The sequence below is a fragment of the Plectropomus leopardus genome, chromosome 2 (assembly GCF_026936395.1).
Source record: "Plectropomus leopardus strain MGB_pleo_1.0 chromosome 2, ASM2693639v1, whole genome shotgun sequence".
Classification (NCBI taxonomy): domain Eukaryota; kingdom Metazoa; phylum Chordata; class Actinopteri; order Perciformes; family Serranidae; genus Plectropomus; species Plectropomus leopardus.
Window position 1 is genome coordinate 42,975,721 of NC_142177.1, and position 13,573 is coordinate 42,989,293.

At 43.8% G+C, this 13,573-nt stretch overlaps 2 protein-coding genes and 1 long non-coding RNA gene across 6 annotated transcripts in view; 2 read left to right on the forward strand and 1 right to left on the reverse strand.

Moving 5' to 3' along the window:
- ddx27 (DEAD (Asp-Glu-Ala-Asp) box polypeptide 27) overlaps positions 1-3,218 on the forward strand; it is a 17,367-nt gene extending 14,149 nt beyond the window's left edge. Inside the window, exons 16-21 of one of the 3 annotated variants that reach the window (XM_088071322.1) lie at positions 257-353; positions 768-859; positions 1,463-1,583; positions 1,818-1,917; positions 2,063-2,116; positions 2,982-3,218. In XM_088071322.1, coding sequence (XP_087927448.1) covers positions 257-353; positions 768-859; positions 1,463-1,583; positions 1,818-1,917; positions 2,063-2,116; positions 2,982-2,997 — 480 coding nt within the window. In that variant the 3' untranslated portion in view covers positions 2,998-3,218. The remainder of the gene's footprint in view (positions 1-256; positions 354-767; positions 860-1,462; positions 1,584-1,817; positions 1,918-2,062; positions 2,117-2,981) is intronic. The other 2 variants (XM_088071320.1, XM_088071326.1) reach the window with 2 other exon arrangements.
- LOC148190310 (uncharacterized) overlaps positions 1-7,405 on the reverse strand; it is an 8,380-nt gene extending 975 nt beyond the window's left edge. Inside the window, exons 1-2 of the long non-coding RNA XR_015775235.1 lie at positions 7,242-7,405; positions 6,617-6,808 (exon numbers count right to left, since the gene is read on the reverse strand). This is a non-coding gene — a long non-coding RNA (uncharacterized LOC148190310). The remainder of the gene's footprint in view (positions 1-6,616; positions 6,809-7,241) is intronic.
- Positions 4,586-13,573, forward strand: part of LOC121938850 (protein FAM107B) — a 24,484-nt gene continuing 15,496 nt past the window's right edge. The window contains exons 1-2 of one of the 2 annotated variants that reach the window (XM_088071340.1): positions 4,586-4,984; positions 9,135-9,210. In XM_088071340.1, the coding sequence (XP_087927466.1) occupies positions 4,961-4,984; positions 9,135-9,210 (100 nt within the window). In that variant the 5' untranslated portion in view covers positions 4,586-4,960. Of the gene's footprint in view, positions 4,985-9,134; positions 9,211-9,725; positions 9,915-13,573 lie in introns of those variants that run through there. The other variant, XM_088071344.1, reaches the window with a different exon arrangement.

Sequence of the window (13,573 nt, forward strand, 5' to 3'; positions counted from 1 at the left end):
CGCACGCTGTCGCACGCTGTCGCACGCTGTCGCACGCTGTCGCACGCTGTCGCACGCTGTCGCACGCTGTCGCACGCTGTCAGACTTTCTTTTATTAACACTGAAACAATCTCACACAACCTCCAACTGTTTTCGCCAAAATCTCTCCAAATATCACAACATTTTACAGACGTCTGCAGCTTCATGTTATTAAATCGTTTCTTTGTGTGTGTGTGTGTGTGTGTGTGTGTGTGTGTGTGTGTGTGTGTGTGTGTAGTTGAGCGTGGCTAAGAAGCGCCTCGATGGCTCCGCCTCTTCCTCTCAGTCACAGCGGGTGTGGTTTCAAACACAGCAGGAGAGGAAGCAGAGTCGCAGTGAGTACTGATACACACACTCAACTACACTTCACTGCAGTACTCTGTAGTACTCTGCAGTACTGTGCAGTGCAGTAACTGGTCCTGGTGTGTTTCAGGGTCTGCAGTACTGTGCAGTACTCTGTAGTACTCTGCAGTACTGTGCAGTGCAGTAACTGGTCCTGGTGTGTTTCAGGGTCTGCAGTACTGTGCAGTACTCTAGTACTCTGCAGTACTGTGCAGTGCAGTAACTGGTCCTGGTGTGTTTCAGGGTCTGCAGTACTGTGCAGTACTCTGTAGTACTCTGCAGTACTCTGCAGTACTGTGCAGTGCAGTAACTAGTCCTGGTGTGTTTCAGGGTCTGCAGTACTGTGCAGTACTCTGTAGTACTCTGCAGTACTGTGCAGTGCAGTAACTGGTCCTGGTGTGTTTCAGGGTCTCAGGCTCTGCAAGAGTTCGATCTGGCTCTGAGAGGGAAGAAGAAGAGAGAGAAGTTCGTGAAGAACGGCAAGAAGAAGGAGCTGACGGTGAGAACTGTGAACGAGCAGCAAGCGAGAATCTCTGACTGATCGATAATCGATCGATAATCGATCAATAATGGATCTGTGTGCCCCACTGGAGGCGTGTTGTGATCAGGCAATTTTTTCGGCAATTTTTTCGGCAATTTTTGTTATTGATTTTTTTGGTGTTTTTTTTCCAAGAAAACATTTTGGCTTTTTTTTAAATTACATTTTTGTCAGTTTCTCAATTTTTCAATCACACCATATATCACAGCCAGAAACCACAAAATCAGAAATTTTCTGATTTTCAGATTTCCAACGGTTCTTGAACACATCATACAGGCTTGGAAACTAAATTCTCAATTTTTTTCAAAACTTTTCTAAAACTCATAAAAGGTTTAGCCATGTGATTTTGTTTGGTGTGATGATGTCATCAGAGTAATGGGTAATGCTCCGGTGAAGCTGCTGATGTGACGCAGCTCGAGCGTTCGGCGGTTTGTTTACCGTCTCGTCCGCAGGCTTGAATTCGAACCAAAGGCAAGAAAGGAAATAATACGGGTCTTTAAAAAATTTTGAAATGTCCATGAAAATGTGACTGACAGAGTTTTTGTCTGTGGGTTCGTCTGTCAGCCCGAGGAGCGCGCTCAGTTCGAGATCCTGAAGGCTCAGATGTTCGCTGAGCGGGCGGCGAAGAGAGAGCGGCGCCCGAAGAGAGCGAGAGCCATGCCCGAGGACGAGACGCCCACCCGAGGTCAGATACACACCAGTGCCTCAAAGTACTCACAAATACTACATCAGAACTTAAACTGCTCAGATGTAGTACATCAGTACTTTAAACTGCTCAGATGTAGTACATCAGTACTTTAAACTGCTCAGATGTAGTACATCAGTACTTTAAACTGCTCAGATGTAGTACATCAGTATTTTAAACTGCTCAGATGTAGTACATCCTTCTGTCAGAAGTACTAACTGAGGTGTGTCTCAGCTGCAGCCAATCAGAAAGCAGGAAAAGGAGGAAAGAAGTCCGCGTTTGACAAAGAGCTGACCAACACCAGCAGCAAGACGCTGAGACACTACAGAGCGGGGTGAGACACCTGTCTGTCCCCACACCTATCTGTCTCTGCACCTGTCTCACATGTCTCTCTGTACACCTGTCTCACATGTCTCTCTGTACACCTGTCTCACATGTCTCTCTGTACACCTGTCTCACATGTCTCTGTCTTCTTGCAGCCCGTCCTTCGCAGACAGGAAGCGCCTGGGTTTGGACAGGAAGCGTGCGGGCAGGTGAGTTTACCTGCTCTCTCTGTCTCTGATGGACGGAGGCGTGCCGTTTGCTTGTCTGTCTCTCTGATGGACAAATCAAACCGTGGCGTGTCGATGCTGTAGTGAAGGGTTTGCGGTCGTCTCCATGGTAACATGTTATGACGAGTCTGTGGAGGCACAGTTCGTGAAAATGTGACACGTTTCTGTGGTCAAAACAATAACCGTGTCACTACAGGTGATCATTTCTGTTATTGATCTGTGGCGGCGCACCTCAGGGTGGACGATGTGTTGCACCTTTAAACTGGTTTTCACCGCCAACAAAGAAGAAGAGGAAGACGTGCGGTTTTATGCCCGTTTCACTCAGCGCGTCAACAGTGCGTGACCTCAGCCTCGCCGAGCTGCAGCGTGTTTCATGCGTGTGGTGTTCACACATGCAGCGTTGTCACTGCTGCGTCACGGCCGCAGATATTAGTACTGTACTTCCACATTTATAAGCACAAACTCTACTCATTCAGTCATACGAGCTCCTGCACAGCCGACAACACAGTCCTATCAATGTTTCAAAATAAAATGCACTGTATCAGCAACTGATGTTTTTCACCATCTTTTGGGCTTTTGTTTTGAAAGGGAAGCAGGAAGTTGGAGTAAAACAGCGGTCTTTGTATTTCCTCATCTGTGTGACAGAGAGACTTTAAACTGCAGTAAAACGTCGCACAGAGTCAATATAATCATCAAACACCACATTCACTCAAACTGTGATATATGTCATATCACAGAGTACTGTGAACTTTTGATCGTAATTTTAACGGCGTACGATACTACGATGTTGTAGTGACATTTTTAACTCTAACAGCACAGAGGTGTTTTTATGTTTTTTTAATGACAGTGACATTGACAGATAAGAGTAAGTGCCCTGAGCCATGAGTCAGACGTAAAACCCGAAAAACGATGGCTGACGCTGTCTTCTGTCCGTCAGATTCAACAAGAAGAAGAAGTGAGGACAGCCAAGATGGCCGCCTGGATCAGCAGTGTCCTCCATGATGTTGTGTCTTTGTGTAAATCTTTCCCTGTTGTTTTGCTCATTCAAGAAGTTTTAAATAAAGTTTCAGTTTGTGTGAAAACACATCTGTAGTTTTTCTAAAGGCTCACTGGAGTAATGTCCCCACAGAGCAGAGTAATGTCCCCACATACTAATGTCCCCACAGAGCAGAGTAATGTCCCCACATACTAATGTCCCCACAGAGCAGAGTAATGTCCCCACATACTAATGTCCCCACAGAGCAGAGTAATGTCCCCACATACTAATGTCCCCACAAAGTAGAGTATTGTCCCCAGAGCAATGTCCAGACATACTAATGTCCCCTCAAAGCGGAGTATTGTCCCCACAGAGCAGAGTAATGTCCCGACATACTAATGTCCCCACAAAGCAGAGTATTGTCCCCAAAGACCAGAGTAATGTCCTGACATACTAATGTCCCCACAGAGCAGAGTAATGTCCCCACATACTAATGTCCCCACAGAGCAGAGTAATGTCCCCACATACTAATCTCCACACAAAGTAGAGTATTGTCCCCAGAGCAATGTCCGGACATACTAATGTCCCCATAGAGCAGAGTAATGTCCCTACATACTAATGTCCCCACAGAGCAGAGTAATGTCCCCACATACTAATATCCCCACAAAGCAGAGTATTGTCCCCACAGAGCAGAGTATTGTCCCCACGAAGCAGAGTAATGTCCTGACATACTAATGTCCCCGCAAAGCAGAGTATTGTCCCCACAGAGCAGAGTTATGTCCGGACATACTAATGTCCCCACAAAGCAGAGTATTGTCCCCACAGAGCAGTGTGGGCGTGTCATAGCACACTATTTTATGTGGTTTTAAGCTCTTTAATTGACATGTCATATTTTTCGCCATACGGCATTTTCGGTCGTGTTTTCCAAATGCCATATTGTGGTTTTTTTAGCCGTTTTTGCACTGATCTCTACAACGGTGTAACTCAGCACTCGATTATTATTTTATGTGGTTTTCAGCTGTTTTTTTAAGATTATTTTCTGGGGGATTTTTCTGATATTATTGATAGAACATCTGTACAAAGACAGGAAATGTGGGAGAGAGGGGGAATGAAACGCAGGCTGGAATCGAACTCTGGCCGCTGCAAAGGCCTCGGTATGTGGGGCGCACACTCTAGCAGGTGAGCTAGAGGCCGCCCCGACGTGTCATATTTCGATATGTTTCGTCGTACTAGAGTAGAGCATTTTCCGCCATTTTTGGCAGCTTCTGCATCAAAACGTCATCAAACAGCTGAAATGGCCGATGTCACGCGTCACTTTAAAAGTTGCTGATGCAAAGACTTATGGGTGATTCTCTCCTTTCCTTTGGTAAAGGATGCACCGGTGTCTGCTAAAGGAGATTATATAGGACACACTGGCGCACCTCTCCTTAATTTTAGGAGAATTCAAACAGCTGTTGTCACGGCAGCCGCTCAGGTTCCCGAACAAAAGCAGGTATTGGACTGTGTTTTCAGGAGTTTGGACTTCACTGCTCTCCGTCCGTCTCCTGTCATTAATCTAATCCAATCAGAGCGTCTTAACTCCTCACAGCTGAGAGCACAGAGTCAACAGGTGGCCGGGACACCTCCTCCCTCTGCTCCTCCTCCTCCTCCTCCTCCTCCTCCTCCTCTCTGTGTCAGCTGCTCAGTTCTGGTTCTGCTTGCTGGAATGAAGCTGCCTCACATTTCACAGGACTGACAGACCTGCAGGAGGAGCAGGAGGAGCAGCAGGAGGAGGCTGCTGGGGAAAAGTGCTGAGGAATAAGGGAGGACAGTGTGGACAGGAGGACAGTGTGGACAGGAGGACGGGCAGAATGGGAGCTGCGTATGGAAAGAAGGTCAGTGAGCGTCACGTGGAGCTGATTCATCATCAATCAGCCAAAAAACAGGAGACAACCAGCAGGACAGAAATCAGCAGGAAACCTGTAAAAAGTGTAAAAAATCACCTGAAAATTAGCTGAAAAAAAGAGACAATATGATGAAAAAAACACAACAAACAAAAGTAACAAAAAATGGCCCAAAAATATACAGAAAACGACACAGTGAGCTGAAATTAAACACACAAAATACACAAAAAAGTAAATGACCTGAAAATAAATTTAGATAAAAAGCAACAAAACAAAGATGAAAAAAATGCTGATTTAAAAATAATACATATATATGTTCTTCACATTTCTTTAAGATTTATCCTTTTTTTCTAAAACCAACTTTCTTTTTCTTCGTCACCTCATCGTTTCTTGCAGTTTGTGGGACGTTTTTGTCACTCGTGTCCTTTTCCCGTGTCTTTGACCGAAGTCAGACCAGTGTGCTTGGGTTTAAAAGGGTTAAACAGCTCAGTAAAAGTGTCTGAACGCAGCACAACATAACTGATGTGGGTCCAGGTCTCAAAATCACTGAAATCATGTGTGACACACTGTGATGGAGATTTTACACTATTTAGTGAAGATTAAAATAAGTAATAAAAAGTATAAAGTTCAAATAAAAAATAAAACTAAAATAAATAATAAATTAAAATAAAACCATAAATAACATTAAATTAAAAAATACAAATAAAATGACATTACATTAGATGAAAAAAAATTAAACGTGGAGACATGAGGACTGTGAGGACATTAATAAAACACGGAGACATGAGGACTGTGAGGACATTAAACATGTGGAGACATGAGGACTGTGAGGACATTAATAAAACACGGAGACATGAGGACTGTGAGGACATTAAACATGTGGACACATGAGGAGTGTGTGGACATTAAACGTGGAGACATGAGGACTGTGAGGACATTAAAAAACACGGAGACATGAGGACTGTGTGGACATTAATAAAACACGGAGACATGAGGACTGTGAGGACATTAAATGTGGAGACATGAGGACTGAGGACATTAAAAAACACGGAGACATGAGGACTGTGTGGACATTAATAAAACACAGAGACATGAGGACTGTGAGGACATTAAACATGTGGACACATGAGGACTGTGAGGACATTAAAAAACACAGAGACATGAGGACTGTGAGGACATTAAACATGTGGACACATGAGGACTGTGAGGACATTAAAAAACACGGAGACATGACGACTGTGTGGACATTAAACATGTGGAGACATGAGGACTGTGTGGACATTAAACATGTGGAGACATGAGGACTGTGAGGACATTAAAAAACACGGAGACATGAGGACTGTGAGGACATTAAAAAAACACGGAGACATGAGGACTGTGAGGACATTAAAAAACACGGAGACATGACGACTGTGTGGACATTAAACATGTGGAGACATGAGGACTGTGAGGACATTAAAAAAACACGGAGACATGAGGATTGTGAGGACATTAAAAAAACACAGAGACATGAGGACTGTGAGGACATTAAACATGTGGTGACGTTGACTGTGAGGACATGAGGACAGATTTCTGCTGGACAGAGACAGACAACAAATATCTGAGCTGTGGGGACAGACACACCTGTCCAGGGAGGGGTCGTTGCCATGGTGACCAACAGATGACAGCAGGACCGCGGTGTGGACGGACAGAGGTATCAAACTATTCACATCGACTCACAGATCTACTTTTAGTTTGAGAGTTCCCCTCAGCAGCAGGTGGACGGACTTGTCCCTGTGAGGACAGAGAGGACGCTCAGTCTGCAGAGACCTGTCCCTGTAAGGACAGAGAAGACGCTCAGTCTGCTTCGCAGAGACGTATTTCAGTGATTTTTCTTCCTTTCTTTTTTTTTTAAATCTTTGAGCTTTTTTTTTTTTTAAGTTTTTGACTATATATATACATATATATATATATATATATACATATATATATATATATACATATATATATATATATATATATATATATATACACACACACATATATACACACACACACACATATATATATATATATATATATATATACACATACACATATATGTATATATATATATCAGATCCTCCTCACACTGAGGTCATGACCTGGTGTGTGTGCGCTGTGACAGACTATTTTCAGCGGTGGTTGCATAACGTCGCTCACGAACAAACACATGAAGAAGAAGAACAGATCCAGGATCAGTCTGATCCACGTCTCTTTACTGACAGACCTGTAAACCAGTTTCGGTCTGAGTGTCGATGTGAATCCTCGTTGGGTTAAATCCAGATTAAGATCCCAGAAAATCCCCGCAGCTAAAGACACACGGAGACGTTAGGGACCGTCGTCTATCAGTGAAGAATCGGACACGGTCCCTGAGTGGACACGAAGTGGGACGTGTTGTCTCAGCAGTGAGATCTGGTTCAGACCACAGAGGGTTAAATACGTCCGAGCTGTGATGTCACTGCCCGTCCAGCAGAGGTCACTCTGACCTCAGATCAGCTCCTCGGTCACATCAGCTGTTCGTTTTACAGCTTTATCAACAAATATATTCAAAATAATTCAGACAAACAAGAACACAAACGGACACGAGAGCACAAAAATAAATCCTACACAGAAGATACTAAATAATAATAAGTAAACATAACATCAATACATTAACCGATAAAAATATTTTTAAAATTATTTAAAAATAGGGACACAAACATGCCACTTTTCTTTAATATCACCACAACTTTTTAAAGAGAAAAATCACCATTTTTTGTTCTTTAAGTATCAGCAAATACAATTTAATATAATTTAAAAAATGCATTTTTAAAATAAAAAAGATAATTTTAAAAAGTGCCCAAAAATTTAAATTTAAAAAAAGCCAAAAATTATAAATACAAAACAAGCCAGAATGTTTTCTTTAAAATTAACCTTTTAAAAAAAAAAAAAAAAAAAGAAAATAATCAGTTGACAACTTTTTTTTTTTTTTTAAATTGCCAAAATATTAAATAAGATCCCTTTTTTAAATAAAAACGTCAGTCCCTCCCCAGGGCTTAAAACTTTATTTGACATGCCTCCCTCTTTCTGCAGCACCCCGTCCCCTCTCATAAATAACACACAGTCCCTAAATTCTATTCAAATCTGCAGTTCTGATCCTGTTCTGTTTTTTATTTTTTATTTTAAAAAGCTGTTATAAAGTGATGAAAAAGCAGCCATGAGGAGCATCGAGGGTCAGTACAGAGAATGTTTGGTCTTTAACATTTGCCTCAAAGTCCTGAAAAAGTCCTGGAAAAGTCCTGGAAATGTCCTGGAAATGTCTTGTTAAACTGTGTCCTCCCTCTGGGTTTTGAACTGGTCCTCAGCTGCTGGTGGACGGACAGACTGGGACCAGTTTAGGATCCTTAAGGAAATCTTCAACCTGCAGTAAACAACATTCATGTCTCCTCCTGAGACTCCGGGGGGACGGGGACGGGGACGGGGGGGTCTGTGAGACAGTGAGGGCCTTGTCACCATGTTGAAGCCTGATGACGTTTCCTAGCAACCAACACAATGTCCATTCAGTGAGAGAGGACGCCGTCCAAATGACCTGCAGCCTGAGAGGAGACAAGCGGCTGAAAGACGTCGGGGGGACAGAGGGAGGACACAAGGGGACAGAGGGAGGACATGGGGGAGACGAAGGGGGACAGAGAGGGAGGAAAACAAAGACCCGGGTTATAAACTGTACAGATTAAAAGACGTTTAAACGGTGACATCATCCATCACTTTGTTTGCAGTCGCCATCTTGGGAGTTTTGGAGCCGTAAGTGACCATATTTGGGCGAGGGGGCGGGGCTGAACCTAATGCTAGATGCTAGCCTGGTTAGAAGGGTGCGGTGATGGCTGTGGTTGATGGACTGTCCTGAGAGTCCTCCGAGGGAAACACCGAACAGACTTTATATCAGACGACTGAGACGAAAAGTTCACTTTAAACTTTAAACACGCTGAAGAGCTGACGCCGTGACAACAGCGTGTCAGAGGTCGCTCATCACATCACACGTTGTGGCGGTCACGGCCGTGAGACGGCTGCACAGACCGAAGTGAGAGCTCATCTGTCAAGATATTTCTGCTCATCTCTCGTTTTCTTCTTCTGTGTTTTCCAGAAGGCGTACAGCATCGACCACGAGCCGCCGCCAAAGCAGCCACGTGTGAGAAACGGAAAGCATCCAAATGGACGAGGTGAGTTTGTCCAGCTCAGGTTCCCGTCAATGGAAAGCAATGCATTCTGGGAGGAACAGGACGTTATAAAGACGTGCATCAAACACGGTTAGTCGCTCTCTGATGTTTTTAGAGTCGTCGTATTTCCAGCAGCGTCTTCTCCACTAAAAGAGTTTGTTTGAGGTAAAACTAGATCTTAGGACTGTAACCGAGCGTTTTTTGGGCCTGAACCAAAACCACGTGTTGAGCTCAATGTTATCGAAACGTCGAGTTTCAGTGTTTCCGCTGAGTAGCACCAAAGAAACGTCACATTTCTGTGATTTGCAGAAATGTGGAGACCCGGACGTCTCCTCAGAGGACGAACTCTGTTTTTGTGAGTTTTTGGTTTTTCACCGTTTTAATTTCAAACACATGAAACCTGATGAAGCTGCCGGCAGCGTGGGAAAAGACTGAGAGCAGGTCAGACCGAGGAGGAGGAGGAGGAGGAGGAGGGGGGGGAGGAGCCATTGGGAGGATCATGTGACGGTTGTTTTACGCCTGGCATGAGTCAGTGGGGAGCAGAGGAGCGCTGCTGCTCCTGCAGAGAGAGTGAAGCTTCACACAGACGGAAACCCATGAGGATCATCAGGACCAGGACCACATGGATCACATGGACCACATGGACCACATGGATCACATGGATCACATGGATCAGCAGTCTGCCAGGGAGGGGATGGTGAAGTCCGGTAAGACCCAGAGGAGGACCGAGTCTGATCCCGCAGCTCACATGTTCCACTGGTTCTTTAGTAGAAAAAGTACATATTTTATGTTTTATTATTATTATAATTTTTAAGCACGTTTTCCAAATGATTTTTTGTTTAAATTATTATTATTATTATTATTATTATTATTATTACTTATTTTCAGGTAAATTTCTTGCAATTATTACTGATTTTGTGCAAATTTTTGCTTCATTTTTTCTTTGATTGCTCATTGCCTTCCTCCCGTGTTTTAAAAGAAATCAAACCAATCTGCCAGGAGAAATCTACATTTAAAATGATCATAATTACATATTTAAAATGATGTTATAGAATTATTATAATTTTTAAGCACTTTTTTCCTTTAAAAACTGATCCTTCTGCTGCTGATCGGTCCAAAGACTGTCCTGATAACTGTGAAAGATGTTTGACCTGTTTATCATTTTTAATTTTCTTATGTGTGTGTGTGTGTGTGTGTGTGTGTGTGTGTGTGTGTGTGTGTGTGAGAAAGTGGAATTTAAGTAAATTTAAAGTAAATTACTGGTTCGGATGAACCGAACATACATTCATACATCTCTGAAACATTATCATAGTCTTATGATTTATGATTTGAGGACGTCAGGCTCGTGCAGATTTGTTGGGATGCACAGCGGTTGATTTAATCCTTTGAAACCTGACAAAAAAAGATGATATTTCTTTCAAAAAATCAAGGAAAATGAGCCAAAAAATTAGCAAGAAATGACAAAAAAGAAAAAGAAACCTTCATTATTACCAACATCATTGTAAAATATAATTATAAAATAGTTTTCTGAACATTTTCCCCTTACTATTTCTTAAAATAGTAATAATGATAATAATTTTATAAATCTACTCATTTCTTGCCAAGTTGCTGATGCCTTTTTTCACATATTTTTTAAATACCTGCGGGGGGAAAATTATGTCAATTGGGCTTAATTTATTAAGTACACAGATCTTTTTCCGCAAGTAAAAGTTTTAATACAAGAGTGTCAAAATACAAGCACCAGCTCTGCATTTAAAAAGTACTACTGCATACTTCATTCAAACTGCAGAAGTATTTTTGGGTTGCAGTAATTTTAATCAGTCTGTAATATAAAGTGTCATTTTATCTATGACAGTGCATCATATTTTACAAGATTAATGATGGTTTGTGTGTAAAATGTAACTATTAATAACCAGTTACTGTAAAAGTACAATATTTAATACCATGGAAATATATTTACTACCTGAGTGATACTGACTCTTTACAAAAAAATTATCAGAGTATTCTCTTTTATGATTTACATTCATGAATAATTTATGTGCTGGAGCACCAAGCCGATAATGAAACAGCGTCGAGATGGTGTGAACGAGGGGAAACGAGTGTGAACGAGGGGAAAGGAGTGTGAAAGAGTGTGAACGAGGGGAAACGAGTGTGAACGAGGGGAAACGAGTGTGAACGAGTGTGAACGAGGGGAAACGAGTGTGAACGAGGGGAAACGAGTGTGAACGAGTGTGAACAAGGGGAAACGAGTGTGAACAAGGGGAAACAAGTGTGAACGAGGGGAAACGAGTGTGAACGAGTGTGAACAAGGGGAAACGAGTGTGAACGAGTGTGAATGAGGGGAGCATTGGATGCTGACGATGAAGTCACCGCTGGCAGAGAGACGGGATTTGAGGGGAGTTTAGATGAACAGAAAAAACATGAAAAACATGAGCAGCGACTCGATGGCTGCGCGGTTCGGTAGTTAATGTTTTGCAGCTCGTCTCTGTGTTTCGGTCGGAGGACTTCAGCCGGCAGTGTTTGAACAGTTATCGCTTCAGTCTGATTTATTGATCGCTGGCTGTCGGGATCACTGGACTCTTCACTTGTGTAAGCAGATGTTTCCTGTAATCTCGGGCCGCACACTGCGGCAGCTGAGAACTCAGTTTCCCACAATCCTCGTCCTCAAACATGATCGGTCACTGTAGCGTGTGACCACTGGCTTCATCAGGCTAACATGGTGCTGCGTTTCACTGCAGGTCCGACGTCAATAATCCCATGTTGGTTTTTCTGACTTCTCAATCCAGTTTGGCTCCATGTAGATTTACTGATGTAGGAGGCTAGATGGGAGGCCAGCAGGCTGCGAAGAGTCACAAAGACTCGCAGAGACTCACAGAGACTCACAAAGACTCACAGAGACTCACAAAGACTCACAGAGACTTGCAGAGACTCACAAGGACTCATAGACACTCACAGAGACTCACAAAGACTCACAGACTCACAAAGACTCGCAGAGACTCACAGAGACTCACAAAGACTCACAAAGAGTCACGAAGACTCGCAGAGACTCAGAGACTCACAAAGACTTACAGAGACTCGCAGAGACTCACAAAGAGTCACGAAGACTCGCAGAGACTCACACAGAGACTCACAAAGACTCGCAGAGACTCACAGAGACTCAAAGAGACTCACAAAGACTCAGAGACTCACAGAGACTCACAGAGACTCACAAGGACTTATAGACACTCACAGAGACTCACAGAGACTCACAAAGACTCACAGAGACTCACAAAGACTCACAAAGACTCCGAAGGTTCTGAATTTGGACTTGAATGGCCATTTCTTTGCACTTTTAGGAGTAGGAAGTCATTTTTACCCAAGTTCAAAGTACAAAGGAAGCATCTCTCTGCAGGAGCTCCCTGCACCTCCTTCACTCCTCGTCGGCTTGCTGACATTGGGACGTTCCTCACGGTAAAGTAATTCTTTTTAGACAGGGACAGTGCACAATAAAACCTTGACCTCATATAAAAGGAGAGGTGCTCTGTACCAGGTTCTAGCAGAGCCACCTGTAGTCCCCGGGCAGGCTGGTGAAATAAATAAATACATCAATGACAGACAGGTTTACCAGCAACTCTGCAAAGTCAGCTGGTTAACTCTGAAGCGAAGCAGCAACAAACCCAAGTTAGCAACATCCTGCTGACTGTGGACACAAAGAGCGATATCAGGGCTGGTTATTGGACCCAAAAGTAACACAGGGACCGGACAGAGTCTTTCAGAGGCTTTATTAGCAGAAGCGGGCCGAACCAATGGCGTGGTTCGGGCAGGGAACCCACCGGAAGAGCGGAGCAGGTGAGTCGAGCAGAGCAGCCGAATCCACTCCAACAATGACGGATCTCGCTGGAGAGCAGGCTCGCTGAGTTCCTCCTTTTCTTAGGGAGCAGGAAGGAGGAAGGCGCAAATCAAACTCAGAGTCGGGATTCAGAAGGCAGGTCGGATCACCGGGGCAGAGACAGAGCAGGTTAGTCGGGGACGGACAGAGGCGGCAACAGGCAGGCAGAAACAGAGCGCTGGATAGTCTCTCATCAGTAAGAACAATCTGGCACCGAGGGTGAGACACGGCAGGTTATATAGGTGGGGACAGGAAATGAGCAACAGGTGGAGGTGATACCGCTGACAAGGGCGCAGCCAGGCAGAGGGAGAGAGAGGGAAACACTGCAGGTGGAGGAAACCAGGCTGATGAGCAGAGAGGTGAGTGAGGAGAGGCTGCAAAGGAGCAGACGTGACAAGCGAGCAGTTTCCTCTGAGTGGCATCACTGCACCGAAAACTGCACCCTAACCCTAACCCTAACCCACATTTCCGTCCAGACAGGCTCATCCACAGTGGGCA